The following is a 20,235-nucleotide window of genomic DNA, read 5'->3' as shown; positions in this document are numbered from 1 at the left end:
TCAGAGAGAGAGAGAGAGAGAGCGAGAGCGAGAGCGAGATTAAAGCAAACAATCAAAAAATCAATAAGTGTGCTTTTGGAAGCACCGCAATAAAGCGGCATTTCTTAGAGGTGCGTCCGTATCCACTAGGCAAACAGCTTCTGTGCAAACAGCACCTCTGCTCACACCCCCTCCGTCAGGCGCAGAGAATGTCAGAGAGGGTGAGATAGAGGCAGAGACAAGCAAACAATCAAGCACCGCGCGGGAAGCATATCTTATAGCATTGCGGAGTTTTAGTTAATATGTAATACATGCTCTGATTGGGTAGCTTCTAAGCCAACCGCCAATAGCGTCCCTTGTATGAAATCAACTGGGCAAACAAACTGAGGAAGCATGTACCATAAATTAAAAGACCCACTGTCCACAGAAATCCGCGAACCAGCGAAAAATCCGTGATATATATTTAGATATGCTTACATTTAAAATCCGTGATAGTCAAAGCGCGATATAGCAAGGGATTACTGTAGATGTAATTCTGTAATTCATAGAGATTACCTGAATATATGATTTTACACTGAAGGTATATCTGAAAGTGCACTTATGCTTACAGATCAATATTGTTATGAACTCTTGTTATTGAATTAAAACATACTAGTCAACCCGCGGCGTAGCATACGCCGCATAATCAGGCCGCTTTTTAAGCAAAGAGGAAAAATAAACATTTGAAAAATCCGTAATTTAATAAACCACCAACAAAAGTAACATTGCAACAATGCACGCTACGAAGCAACATACAATTGTCCGTGACTGAAAACCGGAGGTGTGCCTTCTCCTTCCAAAGCGAAGGACGGGGTTGAACGGCACTCGTTCAGTACGCACTGCCCGCTTATGTGCCCGCCCCCAACTCCCTACCTGAGTCGCTTTTGTCTGTGTACAGTCCACACGCACCTGTGAGTCACGTTGACTGTTAATTTTCCAAACATCGCCTCAGCCGGTTTCCACGCTGACCTTTCATTGTTCTTTGCGGTTCTGGGTGCTTTTTTATATATAATCCACCAAATCACCCGACCGGGGGGGATTTACAAAGGGCAGTAACGTAATCAGTGCGAGCGTATGACCCGCACGTACTGGGAATTTCTCGTTCGTGGGGAACAATTGCAAGCCACGGTCTGCATCACGAATGGGGTTCAACGGCTTACCCACGCCGGTAGACACGCTGATCCATTCAGTGTAGCGCGCGTGCAGTACCGGACATACAAGTGCATCACAGACCTGTTAATGCTCAATCTCACGTGGCTGAAAGCCACTTGTCCCTATAAGAATTTGGACACCGACCGCTGTTGGGTCGTGTAACTATTTAGCAGGCGGGAGTCTCGTTTGTTTTCGGAAATAAGCATCCAAATCGCTCCACTAAGAACTGCCATGCACCAACCACCCACAGAATCGAGAAAGAGCTGTCAATCCACTCCTTGTCCGGCCGGGTGAGGTTTCCTGTGTTGAGTCAAATGAAGCAAAGGCTCCACATCTGGTGGTGCCCTTCCGCCAATTCCTTTAAGTTTCAGCTTTGTAACCATACTCCCCCAACCCAAAGACTTTGGTTACCGGTTGGCTGCCCGCGGTCATGGGAATGACGCCGGATCGCCTGTTGCAGGGTCTGCATTGGTGAATCAGGTGAGACGGTAATGAAACAGAGGCACAGGGCTTATTGGTTTTTAAAGACTGCTTTCTTCATTGGGTTTTAACCAATGCACGGAACGAACCAACACACAATCGTCTGTGCGGCGCACAGTGTGGAAAGGGAGGAGAGGAGGACGACGACGACATCCACTCCGCTCCCTCCGTCATGCTAGTCTGCTGATTTCTCGTTCAGTATACACCGCCTGCTCAAGTGCCCACCTCCAACTCGCCACCGAGACGTTGTCGCCTTTGTACAGTGCAGATGCACCTGTGAGGCTAGGGTTGCCACCCGCTTAAAATACGGAATCGCCCCGTATTTGAGAATGAAATTGCGCTGCCGTGGTCTTGGCCCCAAGGGATGTGGCCCCGCTGCAGTATGCGTCCCTTATTTGTTTGTATTAAAAGTGGTAACCCTACCTGTGACTTCACGAATACTTTTCATTACACTGAGCGGTTTTGGCTGCCTTTCTATATATAATCCACCAAGACACCCGACCACGGCGGGAGGGGGGGTGTGTACAAAGTGCAGGAGCATCTAAGAAGACGCATGTTTGTCGCGATGCAATTGCTGTATGTAGCGTAAAACAGTTTGCTATGAGCAGCAGTTTCGTCAATGACATTTCTCCAAAAAAACCCGACTGACAGAAACAAACAGTTACCTGAAGCAGGAATTTCTATAACATTGAAAGAAGTGTTGTTTCCATGAATTACATTTGAAGTGGCAGCCATGGAGGGCAAAAGAATAGTGAACGTGGCTCACAGCTGGGTTTGGACCGCAGCACAGACCAAAGCGGTAGAGTATGTGTTTGATGAGCTGTTTGATTTGGCGGCAGTGGTCTGAGGTGCGCTCCTGAGCACGGGGAGGAGGGGTAGAGTTTGTGGGCGGGCTTCGTTGTTCCTTTCGCATGGTTTTTCATGGTGGACGCGGTTGGTGTCGAAACCGAAAAGAATAATGAAAAGTCATCGTGGCTTAGATGTGCATGTGGACTCCTTGCACAGACGAAAGGGGCTAACTGGGTGGTCGGTGAGTTTTTGCGTCAGGGCACATGGGTAGGAATGCGTAGAGTGCGAGGGTAGACGCGGGCCGGTGAAAAAGGAGTGTTGGTGGGCAGGAAAACGCCTTCCGTGTTCCTGCAGGAGCATCTAAGAAGACGATGTTTGTCTATGGTGCAAGCGGCCATGCGTTGTAACCGAAAACTCGTAGACTGCTTACTTCATTGTGTTTTAACCTCAGTTGTAAAGGAATGTTTTAAGGATCCCATGGGATACCCTCGCAAAACCGCTTTCGACGCTGCATATGGCGATTCACCTCCGCGAGAAACATGCCTCTATGAACAGTCAACGTAGCTCGGAGGTGCATGACATGAACATGGCATTAACCTGACCTGCACCGCATGTGGCCTCCACGACAGACGAATATAAATGACGCCACTTTTTCTGTGTCCTCGCGTCCGACTTGGTGGGCGTGGCCCTGTGAGTTGTAGTCATATCCAATGGTCTTGGAGTTGGTGGGCGTGGCTCCTTCCTGCGTGCGCCATAGGTGTCTCACTAGTCGGCGGCTTAGTGAATCCACGCCCCTTCCGGCGTGCTTTTCATGGTTGTCTTGCCTTAGTGAATTATATATATAGATGGCTAAAGACTCTTGATGGTGGGGTATGACTAGACGTTGTCAAGGAGATTCAGAGCAGCCATCCTTAAAATAAAAATTATATATCATATATAAAATGTGTGATTAGGACTGGTCGCAAAACCATATGTACCACATCTGTCTTGTACAAAAGGTAGGTTTATCTGTATTTCATAAGCAGACTGGCCACAGATATGTAGTTAACATAATCTTACCCAAGTGTTGTCAATAGGGCTTGTATCCAAACTTAAGCCACTTTTGTCAACATGAGTAATAAACAAAACAATGACGAGTATAATAATAGTTTTCAGTAACCTAAATGTTGATGACTCGTCGATTGTATGGTGTAGAAAAACAGCCCTCACTCCATCAATTTTTTATGGTTAAACAAAATTACTGTGGAGAGAGGGCACGTTAAGCAAATTTAATACACTAATTGCTGGGCACTAAATGGTAAGGAACAGTTGTAGTCAAAGGCATTATCCCAGATTAATTTAAGGAATAATTAAAAATCATCCTTAGTACAAAGATAACACAATCTTTTGAGAAATATGAGTTTCTTTTGTCTTTTAGTTCCACCATTGTCACAAATACTTTCCAACTATAATATAAAGGCATGTACCTTTTGAAGGTGCATGTTCTTGGTCAGCTGTTCTTCCAGCATATTCTGCAGCTTCTTGTTCATTTCTCGCAGGTTTTCATCTCCAGGTTTGACCAGATCACGTAGAACAGAGCTTAAAGTGCCACGTTCTGCCTGACCCGCACTTGCAGCATTAGACACATCTAGGGTGCAAAAAAAGACTAGGTAAGTCTTTTGTTAATTTAAAATACAGTAAAGTTACTTGCATACGACAACACATTCTTAACCACAGCACATTTCAAAGAGTATATTAAAGCCTGAAATTCTATTCTTCGTACCCGAATATTTGAGCGAGATAAAACACAACAAAAAATAAAAATTGAGTCTTCTGTAAACAAGCAAACATCACTCTGGCAATTTACTTGGACTGGAAATTAGTCTTCTATAAATACCAATTTTAAAATTACCATAAACTGTTTATCTTTTTTTATTACCAATTAAGTCAAATCTTAAAAACTAAACTTATCAAATCTGCTGCACAAATAAAAAAGGAAAAGCCATCACAAAGTACTAAAAGGCTACATTTTTTGTTGAGGAGCCAGAAGTTTTGAAAAATTAAGAAATTAAACTGCCTGTATTAAAACAAAAAGTAAAAATGAAAATAACTTGGGAGAGAATTTAAAATGTCTAAAGAAGGAAACATCTCAATTAAATGATATGGGGGAATACAGACACAAGCCAACACCTATAGTTCTGGCCTTGAAGTGATAAACTGCCATATTGTAAATACATGGTGAAAGCTGCTGTTAAATCATGTAGGCACCTAGGATTTTTTTTGCTGTAAACTGGCTTGGTCAGCTTAAAGTCACAAAGCATGTGGACCTTGCATAAATGAAATCCAGAGTACATTTTTTTGGCTTTAAAGATGTACTACAAATGATGCAACTAGGAAGGTAATGCTACAGAATGAATCGCTTTTTCTAGTGATGAGCAATTTATATTTACTCCATTGAAGTTCATAACAATACAACATACACAATACAAATTTATAAATTAAATGTGCAGTAGGGGACTTTTTTTTAATTTTTTTTTTTATAAAAAGTGCACAAGGTCATTTCTTCTAAATCATCAGACATGAAATACATACAGAATCTGCTTTTTTTCTACTTTTACTTAACACTATTTCCAAACTACATTCTACAGTAGAAAACAAAAGATATTTCTAGTTGCTGGGAAGAATTATGTAAAGAAAATAACCGCTGTGAAAATGTCAGTTAAATGGAATATGTTTTGGTAAAGCTCATAATAATTCAACATCAGAACAAAATTAACATTTAAAAAATCGGTAATGTAATCAATCAGCAAGAAAAGCAACATTGTAACAATGCACGGAACGAACCAACACACAATCGCCTGAAGTGACTGAAAACTGGCGCACCGTCCTCGCGCCTTTTCCTGTCAGACAGAGGGATGGGGGTGCATGGCGCGGAGTGTGGAACGGGAGGAAAGGAGAATGACGTCGATTCAGCTCCGTCCGTCATGCTAGTCTGCTGATTTCTTGTTCAGTATGCATTGCCCGCTCATGTGTCCACATCCAACTCATCACTTGAGTCGCTGTCTTTACACAGTACAGATGTACCTGTGACTGACGTAGACTTTTCATTGCTCTGTGCGGTTTTGGCTGCTATTCTATATACTGTATATTCCACCAAGACACCCGACCACGGTAGTAGCAAGGTGGGAGGGGGGTGTGTACAAAGGGTTGGGTCGCAACCAGTGGGAGCGTATGAGTCGCACTTAGTGGGACTTAGTTTGCAGCCCGAATGGGGTTCATCGGCTTACCCACGCCGGGTAGACACACGGTCTACCCATGCACAAGGTTCACATCGACAGCAAATTGGTTGCGAAACAACTAAAAATTATTTTTTTGTTCTTCAAAGTCACCAAAGCGCCGTGCGCTCAGTTTATCAGTAAAGTGCGTATTTGGGAACACCATTGTGCCGACTTGGTTCAACATTACTTGGCAAAAGGGAAAGTGGGGCAAGTTGCACTGGTGCATTTGTGTCTCCCATAAAAGTAGCTTCACTTTAAGTCACTTTGTGATTTTGCACGGGTAAAAAACGTCTGCTGAAGTGTCAGATTCTTCTTTAACTCTTCTGCTTTCTGTATCTTCTGCTTTGCATTCACGTCTTTCAGGTTATCTTGATGTTTTGTCTCATTGTGCCGTCTTAGATTAAATTCTGTAATTACAGCCATATTAGCTCCACAAATGAGACACACGGGTTTACCGGCAATGTCAGTAAACATATACTCAGCCTCCCATCGGTTTTTAAAGGCTCTATTTTCAGAATCAACTTTTCTCTTCGGCATCGTGAGGGCTAGCTTCGCAATAACTTGCAGCATCATAAACTAGACTTGATTAAAGCGGTAAGTGTTCAAAAAGGCAGCTGAAGCACTGCATTATGGGATCTGTAGTTTATTGTGTTACCAGCGCTTCATATCGCCGGGCCATTAATAACAATAATATATAAAATGATCTCGCGGGCCGGATATAATTACATGCCAGGCCGAATGTGGCCCGCGGGCCTTGAGTTTGACACATATGATCTAAGACGACGCATGTTTGTCGCTGAAGCGAATTGCTGTATGTAGCGTGTAAAACAGTTTGCTATGGTGCACGCAGGTGTGCGTCGTAACCGAAAACCTTTTTTTAAAGATAGCCTACTTCATTGTGTTTTAACCTCAGTTGTAAAGAAATGTTTTAAGGACCCCATGGGATACCCCTCGGTTTTGGCTGCTTTTCTATGTATAATCCACCAAGATACCCGACCACGGTAGGAGGGGGGTGTGCACAAAGTGTAGGGTCGTAATGAGTGGGAGCGTATGAGTCACATTTAGTGGGAATTCCACGGCTTGCAGCCCGAATGGGGTTCAACGGCTTACCCACGCCTCTCTGCGTTGGATAGACACACGGTCAATGTCATGCATAATTATTTATTGAATGCTAAACACTCCTGGAAAGACACGGATGTCTAAAACGGGTTGGTGTGAGAATACAACAGTAAGTGAATGAAAAGATGGAACTCTGGAGAGAGCAAAATACAACACAATAGTGAACCCGCGGCATAACAAACGGCGCGTGGCTCAGACGTGCATGCGGACTCTTACCACAGACGAAAGGAACTAACTGGGTGGTCGGTGAGTTTTTGTGTCCGGGCAAATGGGCAGGCAGTGTGAATGCCTAGAGAGCGAGGGTAGACGCCGTCCAGTGAAAAATAAGCGTTGGTGGGCAGGAAAACGTCTTCCGTGTTCCTGCAGGAGCATCTAAGAAGACGCATGTTTGTCGCGGAAGCGAATAGCTGTATGTAGCGTAAAACAGTTTGCTATGGTGCACGCGGTCGTGCGTCGTAACCGAAAAGTTGGTTTTTAAAGACTGCTTACTTCATTGTGCTTCAACCTCCGTTGTAAAGGATTGTTTTAAGGATCCCATGGGATACCCCTCGCAAACCGTTTCACACGCTGCATATAGCGATTCACCTCCGCTAGAAACATGCCTCTATGAACAGTCAACGTAGCACAGAGGTGCATGACATTAACCTGACCTGCACTGCATGTGGCCTCTACGACAGACGAATATAAATGACGCCATTTTTTCTGTGTCGTTGCGTCCGAGTTAGTGGGCGTGGCCATGCGAGTTGTCATCGTATTCAATGGTCTTGGAGTTGGTGGGCGTGGCTCTTTCCTACGTGCGCCATAGGTGTTGCACTTGTCGGCAGCTTAGTGAATCCACGCCTCTTCCGCTGTGCTTTCCATGGTTGTCTTGCCTTAGTGAATTATATATATAGATTGAGCTTTTAAAGTGTATTATGGTATTGTAGATAACTGTTATGACTGAACTTTTATATGCCAATTCAATGTAAATTACAAAAAAGGAAACTAGAGGATTCCTCATAAAAGGGATCTTATTTGGGCCCTTCACCAAAGTGGTGGTAGTGGGTATTTTATGGGGTCTGAGGTTCTCATGGCTTACTTAACTGGATTTCTTCCACGGTACCAATTCATCATCCTTTCATTCTTATCTTTAATTTCAATAACAACAAGAAGTCACAGGAAGCAAGATCTGGTAAATACTGTAGGAGCAAAAAAACCTTTGACAACATGGTGTGCAGGTGTGTTGTCATGAAACAAAATGGAGTTTTGCATGTACTACTTCTCTCATTTTCTCCAGATGCTTTCCTGTAAACACCTCCATAGTTCAATGGTACATCTCTGATTAAAAGTCTGTCCACAGAGTACAAACTCTTTATGAGCTTGTCCATTAGTATCAAAAAAAAAAAATAAATATCATCATCTCTTGAAAATCTACCATTGTTGCCTGGGGAGGCAAAAGTCAACTTTGTGACTGTAGAATAAATGCCAGAAATCTGCACTCTATCAACTCAAAACAATGTCAATCAACAGACTGAGTATCCAGATTATAGGCATATAATACCATATTTGGGAACTATACCTTACTTCTGCGCTATTGATCAATTCCAGGAATTATTTGGTACCCCGTTATACAGTGCATCCAGGAAAGTATTCACAGCGCATCACTTTTTCCAAATTTTGTTATGTTACAGCCTTATTCCAAAATGGATTAAATTCATTTTTTTCCTCAGAATTCTACACACAACACCCCATAATGACAACATGAAAAAAAGTTTACTTGAGATTTTTGCAAATTTATTAAAAATAAAAAAATTGAGAAAGAGCATGTACATAAGTATTCACAGCCTTTGCCATGAAGCATGGTGGTGGCAGCATCATGCTGTGGGGATGTTTTTCCAGCGGCAGGAACTGGGAGACTAGTCAGGATAAAGGGAAAGACAACTGCAGCAATGTACACAGACACCCTGGATGAAAACCTGCTCCAGAGCGCTCTTGACCTCAGACTGGGGAGACGGTTCATCTTTCAGCAGGACAACGACCCTAAGCACACAGCCAAGATATCAAAGGAGTGACTTCAGGACAACTCTGTGAATGTCCTTGAGTAGTCCAGCCAGAGCCCAGACTTCAATTCGATTGAACATCTCTGGAGAGATCTTAACATGGCTGTGCACCGACGCTTCCCATCCAACCTGATGTAGCTTGAGAGGTGCTGCAAAGAGGAATGGGTGAAACTGGCCAAGGATAGGTGTGCCAAGCTTGTGGCATCATATTCAAAAAGACTCGAGGCTGTAATTGCTGCCAAAGGTGCAACGACAAAGTATTAAGCAAAGGCTGTGAATACTTATGTACAGTAATCCCTCGCTATATCGCGGATTTTCTATGAAAGCATAACTAAATATATAACACTGATTTTTCGCTGCTTCGTGGGTTCTGCAGACAATGTGTCTTTTTTACTTCTTGTACATGCTTCCTCAGTTGGTTTGCCCAGTTGATTTCATACAGGGGACGCTATTGGCAGATGACTGAGAAGCTAACCAATCAGAGCACGCAGTTAAGTTCCTGCCTGCTGAATGCGGTGTTAACCAGGAAGTCTCGTCTCGCTCATTCAGCATCAACGTGTTTCGCTGTGTAAAGAGTTGTGCTCTTTGTGTTTATCTTTGTGCATAGTCAAGCCCTTCATTATGGCTCCAAAACGATCTGCTACTGCTTCAGGGGCCGTGCCCAAGCACAAACGGAAGATGTTAACGATTGCCGAAAAGGTAAACGTTTTTGGATTTGTTGAAAGCTACGATTCTTTTTATTTAAAAAGTAGGAAAGGAATATAAGATCTACGGCCGCAGTGTCCTTTTAACCAGGGTGCAAAACAAGTTGTAAGTGGATGTAATAAGGCAGTAGTCTGGATGGAATCTGCTTTAGGGATTTGGATTGAAGACTGCCAGAAGAAGAACAACGGCAGTGCTACACAATCGCCTGAAGTGGCTCCTTTAGGGGCTGTAACGCTCTCCTTTGTTGTGCAGTAAAATAAAACTCATTGTTATCGGACAAGTCATCGTGTCATTGTTGGTGTATAACCATAATTAATTTTCTACTTACAGTACTTAGTACATGTACGTATGTTTAGTGTCGCTGTACACACATTTACTGTATACGTTTTTTCTTGCATTGTACGTATTTATTGCTGGTGGCCTGTCTATCGTAATGGCTGTAACATATGTGATATTGGAGACACTCAATATCTTTAAAATAATATTTAGGTTTTACTGTATATAAACAGTGTGTTTATATACATAATTTCAGTGAATCTTACCTAATATCTAAGAGAATACAATGGGATTATGCTGTATAACTCTGCGGGGAATATTTATAAACCGTGTGGGAGAGTTTATAAGGGCTTAAAATATATAAAAATAACCATACAAACATATGGTTTCTACTTCGCGGATTTTCACCAATCGCTGGGGGGTCTGGAACGCAACCCCCGCGATCGAGGAGGGATTACTGTACAAATTTTTTATTTTTAATAAATTTGCAAAAACCTCAAGTAAACTTTTTTCACGTTGTCATTATGGGGTGTTGTGTGTAGGATTCTGAGGAAAAAAATGAATTTAATCCATTTTGGAATAAGGCTGTAACATAACAAAATTTAAAAAAAGTGATGCGCTGTGAATACTTTCCGGATGCACTGTATATTTAACAAGGATGAGTGAAATTACAGGTGCTTTAATAAGGAAAATAGCCAAGTCTGGAGGGCACATAGAATTTAAAGTATTTATTAACTGTTATGACACAGAATTTCAATTTATGACTGTTAAAACAGTAGTTACTTGAAATTATCTTTGGTGAACTCCTGTAATAAAATCGACAGATCATAGAAATAAATGCCAGCCAATTTGTAAAAGACAAACAAAAAAGCAATTAAAAAAAAAAAAACAGCACAGATATGGAGATATGTTTAGTGATTCAAAACAGATGAAAACTAATGCTGCCACCCCTATGCCAAATTGGAACATGCCAGGTGAGAAAATGAAATTAGTTCTTTTTCTAAAAAACAAAAACTAGTCAATATTAATGTATCACCCATATTTTAAAATGCAATCTCCAATCAACTACTGTTTAACTGAACATAACTCATTTAAATGGTATGCTGTCCTTCTGCAGTATATAAATAAAAAGACAACTAATTTCCATCTGCCTAGAAAAAGGAAAATAACTACAATGATAATTGCCTGCAAAAATCAGACAATGGATATAAAACACTTCTTAAAAGTTATATACTTGGTTAACAATTCTAAAGGCAACAGTTAAAAACCATTTAAAACCATCAGAGGAAAACATGAAAAAGAAAAATCAGGTAAGTCAGGCAATAGTTACCAAACTCTGGAGAAAGTCTGCATCTTGCTGTCACCAAATCCAAATGACAATAAGAAAAACCACACTCCAGCCAAAAACTATAACACATTTGGCAGCTATTTAAAAAGAAAAAGACATATGGAGCAAAATTCTTGATGTTCTGGATCATGACTTATGTCTGGGCTTTTGTTAAAATAAGTAATATGGCAAGATGGATCTAACATAATGACTTTAAATAAGACTAGCTGAAGCCCACCATAGCATACAGCGGTGTTAGAATAGGTACGGAAAACGGTGAGAAAGGAATTCAGAAATCAAGAAGAAATAAATACTTCTTGAAAGACACAGTTGTAAATAGGTGTTTTGGTGGTGACAAAAGATAATGAGTCGAAAGATCTAACCCTAGAAAAAGCCACGTGTACTGACCGTGGCCGAAGACTGGTTGTTAGAATTATCGTGAAGAGTAAACAGCATATGGGTATGAGGAAGGCCGCGCTTCTGAAATTCAATTACGTAAATATAATCAATAACAACCTCAAAAAGATGTTGTTGTAGAATGTCTCTAGGTAATTCCTACAGCTTAATCCACAAGACTCATACTACAATATCAGGTCTGTGCTCCGGTCTTTGGGTACCTGACAGTGCATGTAGAATTTCCGGCCAAGCAGGATTACGTGTGAAAGTGATAAAAAAATTAGGCTGTCCGAATTTACATACGATGGTTATGGCATCCTGCTAGTTTTACTGCATGTATCTTGGACTTCCTGGAAATGTGGACGGTAATATGATCATTTTGCCTACACGTACGTTGTTATTTTCAGCGTTTGTTTGCAGTGCGTCTGACAGTCCTTTGTATTGTTCCACGCGCAAATCTTGTTGATCTAATCTGAAGTAGCTGAGACGCGCGCCCTCTGTTTTAACATACGCATCTACTACGTACTGTTGGAATAGTTCGCCGCTGGAGTGCAAAATACTAAATGTATTCCTCATTGCTAATCTGTACGAGTAAAATTGGCATTCAGTAAGCCTTACTTGCTTGGCGGTTCTTTTATCGGGAACATGTTGTAAATCTTTGTGCCAGCCAATGTCTCCGTAAGGGAATAAAAGTGGGTAAACCATGGGATCGCAATTAATATTGAGCGTGGAAATCTGTTTACAGGAGTTGCCTATGGGACAGATGCAAATGTCCCTTTCGGCAGGTGGTTCGCCATCTTCTCAGACGAAAATCACTGAAACATTGATGTGACACGTCTGCATTGTATCATCGTCAATCCTGCCTAGGGTTTTCCTCAAAAAGCATTCGTACAGATGCTGTTGGATTGGACTGAGCGATTTCATGCATGTGTTTTTATGATTTAGCGAAGGGTTTGATGGCTCTGAGCACCATACAGCAGATACAATGGGAAACTAATAATCCTGAGGGGTGAAAAAAATATTACTTGGGTTAAAACACTGGATTTAACATAATTGTACAAATAAAAGTAATAAATGTTTGAGCATACAAATGATGTCATTTATTTTATAAAGTTTTTTCCGTTGATCTTAATCAAGGGTTCCAACACAATTATTAAGCCCACTGTTCCTGTGTATAACTCACTTTTCCTTCTTCTAAGATGACTTTCAGCAGTTTATCTACATATGAGGTCAAGTAATATGACACAGGTGTGCGACTACAAAATGGGTACAGACTCTTCTAATAACATGCATTATAAAAGCAGCATGAAAACAGAAAAAAGGAATCTCTAATCTTATACAGCTACAAAAACCTTATATTTTAAAGTGTGATTTAAGACTTAAGTAATGGAAAACATACTGTAAATTAAAAGTCAATTTTGAAAAAGATAAATTCAAAAGAGGTAAAAGGTTTAAACTATCAAAGAAGCACAAGCAGCTTAAGTAATGACTAAGAAGCCAAATAGTTGCTTAGTCTCTCCCTGAATATTGTACTGCTTCAGACAAACAAAGAGCATCACAATTAGCTTAAAGTCTGTTTGCATGTTTGTGACTATCAGCAAAATGTTCTATTTTATTAAACTTTTATCCACTCGCTATTTGTTATTGATGTTACAGAAATTCCTCTGGCTCCTAGCTTTGAAGCACTATGGTTCTTCATATTCCTGCTGTGTCTCATGGGGCCATTAAAAGAATTATACACAACTGTTTAACATTAGCATCAGTAGAGAGCAGACCTTTAAATCAAGCAAAGAAGCATTCAAGAAATCACGAACACCTTCAGAGAAACCAAAAGCCTCTAAAGGTGAGTTTTTTTCCTACTTGTCACTAGTCACTTTCAATGTTTTGCAAGAATCTGGAAATTCAAGATTGCAAGATAAGCAGTTCTGCTCATATGATGTATTAGTCCAGGAAGAACTGAAGAACTGAAAAGATTAAAAGAATTACACTTGTATCTAAAAGTCTTAGTGTATAACAGACCAGGCAAAGATTTATGGGATATTCTTTTACAGAACATATGAAATATGTATACCTGGGAGTGGCTACATATGAATTGATTACTGCTGATATACTTAGAAGTGTTATGCACAGTGACTTTCAAACTGAGCAATCTAAGAAATGAGCAAATAAGAACAGTTCCAGGAATTTAAGAGGTACCCCTGAATAAGTACTTTGATTTAAAAGCAAATTAGTAGAATGTGCACATGTGAGATGGTATGTGCTGAAAATCCCAAAGAAGCCAAGATTGAACAGTCCTTCTTAAAAAGAAAACCACCAAAAGAGGATAAAAAGAGAGCACACAATGTGTAGCAAAGAAAACACACAAATACACAAAGAGCATAATGACTCATAAAATCATTAAAAGGATATAATGGATCATCCAAATGAATACACAGTTCACAGCTAGGAAGTAATTTTCCTAATAAGAATAATGAAAAAGATTCAACCAAATGGCATTTTTTTTCCTTTTGCTGGTTAATTCCATCTGGATGTGCACATGAACATTTGGGGGAAAAAATGTTCTATTTTGGAGTAGAAATAACATCATACATTACATACCACAAGATATTTTCCCTTTAATTTAATTAGTTTCAGTGTGTATTTTTACATTAAAAAGCATCTCATCTGCTACATCTTATAAAAGAAAATGATAAAGGTCATGTACAAAAGGTATACACTGTGTGCACAATTATTAGGCAAGTGAGTATTTTGACCATATCATCATTTTTAATCCGTATATTCCAACTCCAAGCTGTATTAACTTGAATGCTTATTGGATTTAAGCACGTCAGGTGATGTGTATTTGTGTAATGAGGGAGGGTGTGGCCTAAGGAGATCAACACCCTATATCAAGGTGTGCAGAATTATTAGGCAGCTAGTTTTCCTCAGGCAAAATGGGCCAAAAAAGAGATTTAACTAACTCTGAAAAGTCAAAAATTGTAAAAAATCTTTCAGAGGGATGCAGCACTTTTGGAATTGCTAAGATATTGGTGTGTGATCACAGAACCATCAAACATTTTGTTGCAAATAGTCAACAGGGTCGCAAGAAACGTGTTGAGAACAAAAGACGCAAATTAGCTGCCAAAGATTTGAGAAGAATCAAATGTGAAGCTACCAGGAACCCATTATCCTCCAGTACTTTCATATTCCAGAGCTGCAACCTACCTGGAGTGCCCAGAAGTACAAGGTGTTCAGTGCTCAAAGACATGGCCAAGGTAAGGAGGGCTGAAACCCAACCACCACTGAACAAGAAACATAAGTTGAAACGTCAAAACTGGGCCAAGAAATATCTGAAGACAGATTTCTTTCAAAGGTTTTATGGACCGATGAGATGAGAGTGACTCTTGATGGACCAGATGGATGGACCTGTGGATCAGTAATGGGCACAGAGCTCCACACTCCAACGTGGAGGTGGGGTACTGGTATGAGCTGGTATTTTTAAAGATGAGCTAGTTGGACCTTTTTGCATTGAAGATGAACTCAAAATCAACTCCCAAACCTACTGCCAGGTTTTCGAAGACACTTTCTTCAAACAGTGATACAGGAAAAAGACCATGATTTTTATGCAGGCCAATGCTCCATCACTTGCATCGAAGTTCTCCACTGCGTGGCCAGCCAGTAAAGGCCTTAAAGATGAAGGAATAATAACATGGCCCCCCTTCCTCATCTGACCTAAACCCTATCGAGAACTTGTGGGCACTTCTTAAACGCTAGATTTACGTGGGAGAAAAACAATACACCTCTCTGAAGAGTGTCTGGGAGGCTGTAGTCACTGCTCCACAAAAAGCTGATCGTCAACAGATCAAGAAACTGACTCCATGAATGGAAAGGCTTATGACTGTTATTGGAAAGAAGGGTGGCTATATTGGTCATTGATTGATTGATTTATTTTTTTGGAATGTCAGAGATGTTTATTTATAAATTTTGAGGTGTTTATTTTCATCTGTTATAGTGAGAATAATAAACAAACAAGTGAGATGGGAAAATTTTCATTTTTCCTTTAGTTGCATAATAAATCTGCACACTAATAGTTGCCTAATAATTGTGCGCACATATGTATTCCCCTGATGATGTTCACACTCACATTTCCGTTGTGAAACATTCAGGTTTCAGGTTTATTAACATTTTGGATTGACTGATAGCACTGTGTTTGTTCCATATTAAAATTAATCCTCAAAAATACAACTTGCCTAATAATTCTGCACTCCCTGTATAAACAAAGCCCTGACAAACATAATTGTATCCAGTGCTCCTAAATATGTGTCAGAGAAAAGAAAGCATTTGCTTCATCCCCTAATCAATCTATATATGGAAAACTAGCAATTAATTACTTATACAAGCCAAAAGAAATGGACATGATTTTTGGTATCATTGAATTAGTAACACATAATTTGGAAAGCATGGTTTAAACACTTATGTAAGCATTAAACTATCAAAGGCTAAAAATAAAAGCCTAGGTTACCAAAAACAGAAAACTAATATAATTTTCAGTTATTCATAAAGTCCCTTTTGTAGGTAACAAGTAACGGGTTAACAACTTATAGCTTTTCGGCAGTAAGGGAAACTAATTAAGCCTTGAAAGTTGATGCAAACAATTCCAACAAAAGTTACAGAATTTGCTGATTAGTTACAAATCCTCAGCCTGTGTAATAAAAGTATTGTTGGAACAAACTGTGCTGCAAGGCCTTCGGAGGCATTTTTGGACTATATGGTGCTGAAGGAAGTTATATAATGCTATCATAACAGCCTGAAAAAAGGAAATTAACAAAGGAAGACAGACAATTATATTACATAAAATTGCAAGTTTTACATTTAAAAAAATAGCAAAGAAAGCCAAGGTGTCAGTGAGTACAGTTTCCTACACCATCAGAAGAAACTTGGAAGCTGGAGAAAACTCTTTCAGGAAAAGTTCTGGTAGATCCAAACACGCAACAGAATAAGAAAACAAGTTTCTTGTAGTCAATGTGATAGGCACCTTGCATGCAAACAGCTTCAGGTACAGCACAACAATGATACAAGTGCCCATAATAATAACCTCTTTTACTCTAGACCTTGCATTTATCTAACCACGCAATTCCAGCATCCTCACTATTCTAAAGACTATATTATATTACAATGCATTTTGACCCAACTGCACACCTCACGTTGATTAGTTTATATTTGGAAATACTGGTGTGATTAGTGTAGTAACCCAAATCAATGAGTAATGAGTTCAATCAGCCCACATGCTGACAGAGAAACTGTTAAGCATGTTGTAGCCAAGATTAACAGAAAGATAAGCCAATACTTTTCTAACAGAACAGATTTTACAAAGAAATTCAGTATCAAAATAGTAAAACTACCCACATGTACTTGATTAGAACAGTAAAGTTACTTGGTACAATCTGTAAATTTTAAAAAACTATTCTGCTATACTACAGCAACGCAGTGTTGCATGTGGTTAGTGCTGCTGCATCAATGATCCAGCTATCTGGGTCTGAAACCTGGGTGGTCTATGTGGAGTCTACAATTCTCCCATTGCCTACAAGGGTTCTCCTCAAACGTTCCCAAAGAAATGCATGTTAGGGGAATTAGTGGTTCCAAACTGGCCCTATGTGAGTTTGGACATGAATGGGTTATGTAATTGACTGGCATTCTGTCCATAGTTGTTTTCTGACTGATGTCTATTCTGCCGAGAAAAATTCCAATACAAACTGCATTAAGAAGATTTGAGAAATTTGTTTTATTTAGCAATACTTTTCTTATTTATTCTTGAAAAATAAAAACAGAAAACACATACAGGGAGTGCAGAATTATTAGGCAAGTTGTATTTTTGAGGATTAATTTTAATATGGAACAAACACAGTGCAATCAGTCAATCCAAAATGTTAATAAACCTGAAAGTTTCACAACGGAAATGTGAGTGTGAACATCATCAGGGGAATACATATGTGCGCACAATTATTAGGCAACTATTAGTGTGCAGATTTATTATGCAACTAAAGGAAAAATGAAAATGTTCCCATCTCACTTGTTTATTTTCATCTGTTATAGTGAGAATAATAAACACCTCAAAATTTACAAATAAACATCTCTGACATTTAAAAAAAAAATAAATCAATCAATCAATGACCAATATAGCCACCCTTCTTTCCAATAACAGTCATAAGCCTTTCCATTCATGGAGTCTGTCAGTTTCTTGATCTGTTGACGATCAGCTTTTTGTGGAGCAGTGACTACAGCCTCCCAGACACTCTTCAGAGAGGTGTATTGTTTTTCTCCCCCGTAAATCTAGCGTTTAAGAAGTGCCCACAAGTTCTCGATAGGGTTTAGGTCAGATGAGGAAGGGGGGCCATGTCATTATTCCTTCATCTTTAAGGCCTTTACTGGCTGGCCACGCAGTGGAGAACTTCGATGCAAGTGATGGAGCATTGGCCTGCATAAAAATCATGGTCTTTTTCCTGTATCACTGTTTGAAGAAAGTGTCTTCGAAAAACTGGCAGTAGGTTTGGGAGTTGATTTTGAGTTCATCTTCAATGCAAAAGGTCCAGCTAGCTCATCTTTAAAAATACCAGCTCATACCAGTACCCCACCTCCACGTTGGAGTGGAGCTCTGTGCCCATTACTGATCCACAGGTCCATCCATCTGGTCCATCAAGAGTCACTCTCATCTCATCGGTCCATAAAACCTTTGAAAGAAATCTGTCTTCAGATACATGTATTTCTTGACCCAGTTTTGACGTTTCAACTTATGTTTCTTGTTCAGTGGTGGTTGGGTTTCAGCCCTCCTTACCCTGGCCATGTCTTTGAGCACTGAACACCTTGTACTTCTGGGCACTCTAGGTAGGTTGCAGCTCTGGAATATGAAAGTACTGGAGGATAATGGGTTCCTGGTAGCTTCACGTTTGATTCTTCTCAAATCTTTGGCAGCTAATTTGCGTCTTTTGTTCTCAACACGTTTCTTGCGACCCTGTTGACTATTTGCAACAAAATGTTTGATGGTTCTGTGATCACACACCAATATCTTAGCAATTCCAAAAGTGCTGCATCCCTCTGAAAGACTTTTTACAATTTTTGACTTTTCAGAGTTAGTTAAATCTCTTTTTTGGCCCATTTTGCCTGAGGAAAACTAGCTGCCTAATAATTCTGCACACCTTGATATAGGGTGTTGATCTCCTTAGGCCACACCCTCCCTCATTACACAAATACACATCACCTGACGTGCTTAAATCCAATAAGCATTCAAGTTAATACAGCTTGGAGTTGAATATATACGCATTAAATATGATATAGTCAAAATACTCACTTGCCTAATAATTGTGCACACAGTGTATAGATATGTTAAACTAGAAACAAACTGAATTATATGCAAATTTAGTCATGAGCAAATCACATATATTTATTACAAAATTCCAACTGTTTTTATGTACATTTGTAAAATCAAACTTGTGTTTTGATCAATAAATTTGGAAAACATTTTGTTTGTACAAGTTAATGCCAACTAAAAAAATGTTGCATATCTTTTTTTCTACTGAACTCTGTTAAAATGTCTGAAAAGAAAAACATAAAAAAATAAAGAGCAATAAAATGGATTTTCAGAAGCTGAAAAGAAAAAAAAAGTGAGAAATTTCTAAAATATGTAGGGAAAGAACAGAAGTTTAAAAAAATTAAAGAGAAACACTGCAGAGTTTGGAGTTATGGTGGGAGGAGGTAAATGTTGGCCGATGAGAGCTGACAGCAGCAGGATCTAAATGATTCAGAATGACAGTATGCCTGGCTGGGCTCAACACTCATCTTTAATAATGCAGCATGCACAGGGGCTCTCAACTCAGTGTCTGTGTTGTGTCACTGATTTCCAATTTAAGGTATACATGTCAACTAAAGATGCGGAAAGTCTGCACTGTGTTAGTGTGCAATACATGTCTTGGCACACAGATCCAATGTCTGCACTTTTTAATGCTGTCAAAATAATAATCTATGTTGAGTGTGTCCATTTTACTATATGTAAATCTTATTGTAATATCGACTGTGCATCAGACTTTTTCCTACATAATACCTGATACAGAGGATGCCTAATTGGATAAAGAAATTTTCATTATAAGAATTATTGTTATTCTCATTATATTCTACTGTTTAGTTAAGTTTATAATTTTTCTTTGTTCTTGGTGGGACACATATGGCAATTCCTACAGATTCTGATCTATCATTTCCTTTGTCTAATATAGCACTGTGATTCATCCAATATGGATGAAATAGGGAAGTGAAAGTACTGAAGCATTAACCTTAATTTTAGTTTAAACATTAAAACTTTCATTCCATTATAAATTGAACTTATTAACTGATTCTGTAAAAGCTGGTACTGCACATGTTGGCACAGACCTTTGTAACGGCAATTGATAAAGACTTGTACAGATAAGTATCTGGGAAAGTAGAATTCATCAGATCCTGCAAGCCTGTAATGACCTTTGGTAAAGTAGTGCCACCTTGGCATAGCGTGATGGTAAAAGCATATATAAAAGGAAATGCTTAAATGGAAGTTGGACACATGGCACTTCACTAGAATTTTGTCCAGTGTACTCAATCCTGCATGCAGAATTTTAAATAAATGCTGGATTCTATGAGTCAAAATTATTAAACCTGCTGTCTTTCTTCCACACTC

General features: G+C 39.6%; 1 protein-coding gene across 2 annotated transcripts in view; it reads right to left on the bottom strand.

Annotated features, from left to right (window-relative positions):
* Positions 1–20,235, bottom strand: part of gripap1 (GRIP1 associated protein 1) — a 199,338-nt gene that overhangs the window by 6,169 nt on the left and 172,934 nt on the right. For both annotated transcript variants that reach the window (XM_039773970.1, XM_039773971.1), the window contains one exon: positions 3,906–4,066. In XM_039773970.1, coding sequence (XP_039629904.1) covers positions 3,906–4,066 — 161 coding nt within the window. The remainder of the gene's footprint in view (positions 1–3,905; positions 4,067–20,235) is intronic.

The sequence above is a fragment of the Polypterus senegalus genome, chromosome 13 (genome assembly GCF_016835505.1).
Source record: "Polypterus senegalus isolate Bchr_013 chromosome 13, ASM1683550v1, whole genome shotgun sequence".
In the NCBI taxonomy this organism is placed as follows: Eukaryota; Metazoa; Chordata; class Cladistia; order Polypteriformes; family Polypteridae; genus Polypterus; species Polypterus senegalus.
The sequence above is the reverse complement of the archived record's forward strand: the minus strand, read 5'-3'. Positions and strand labels throughout refer to the sequence as shown.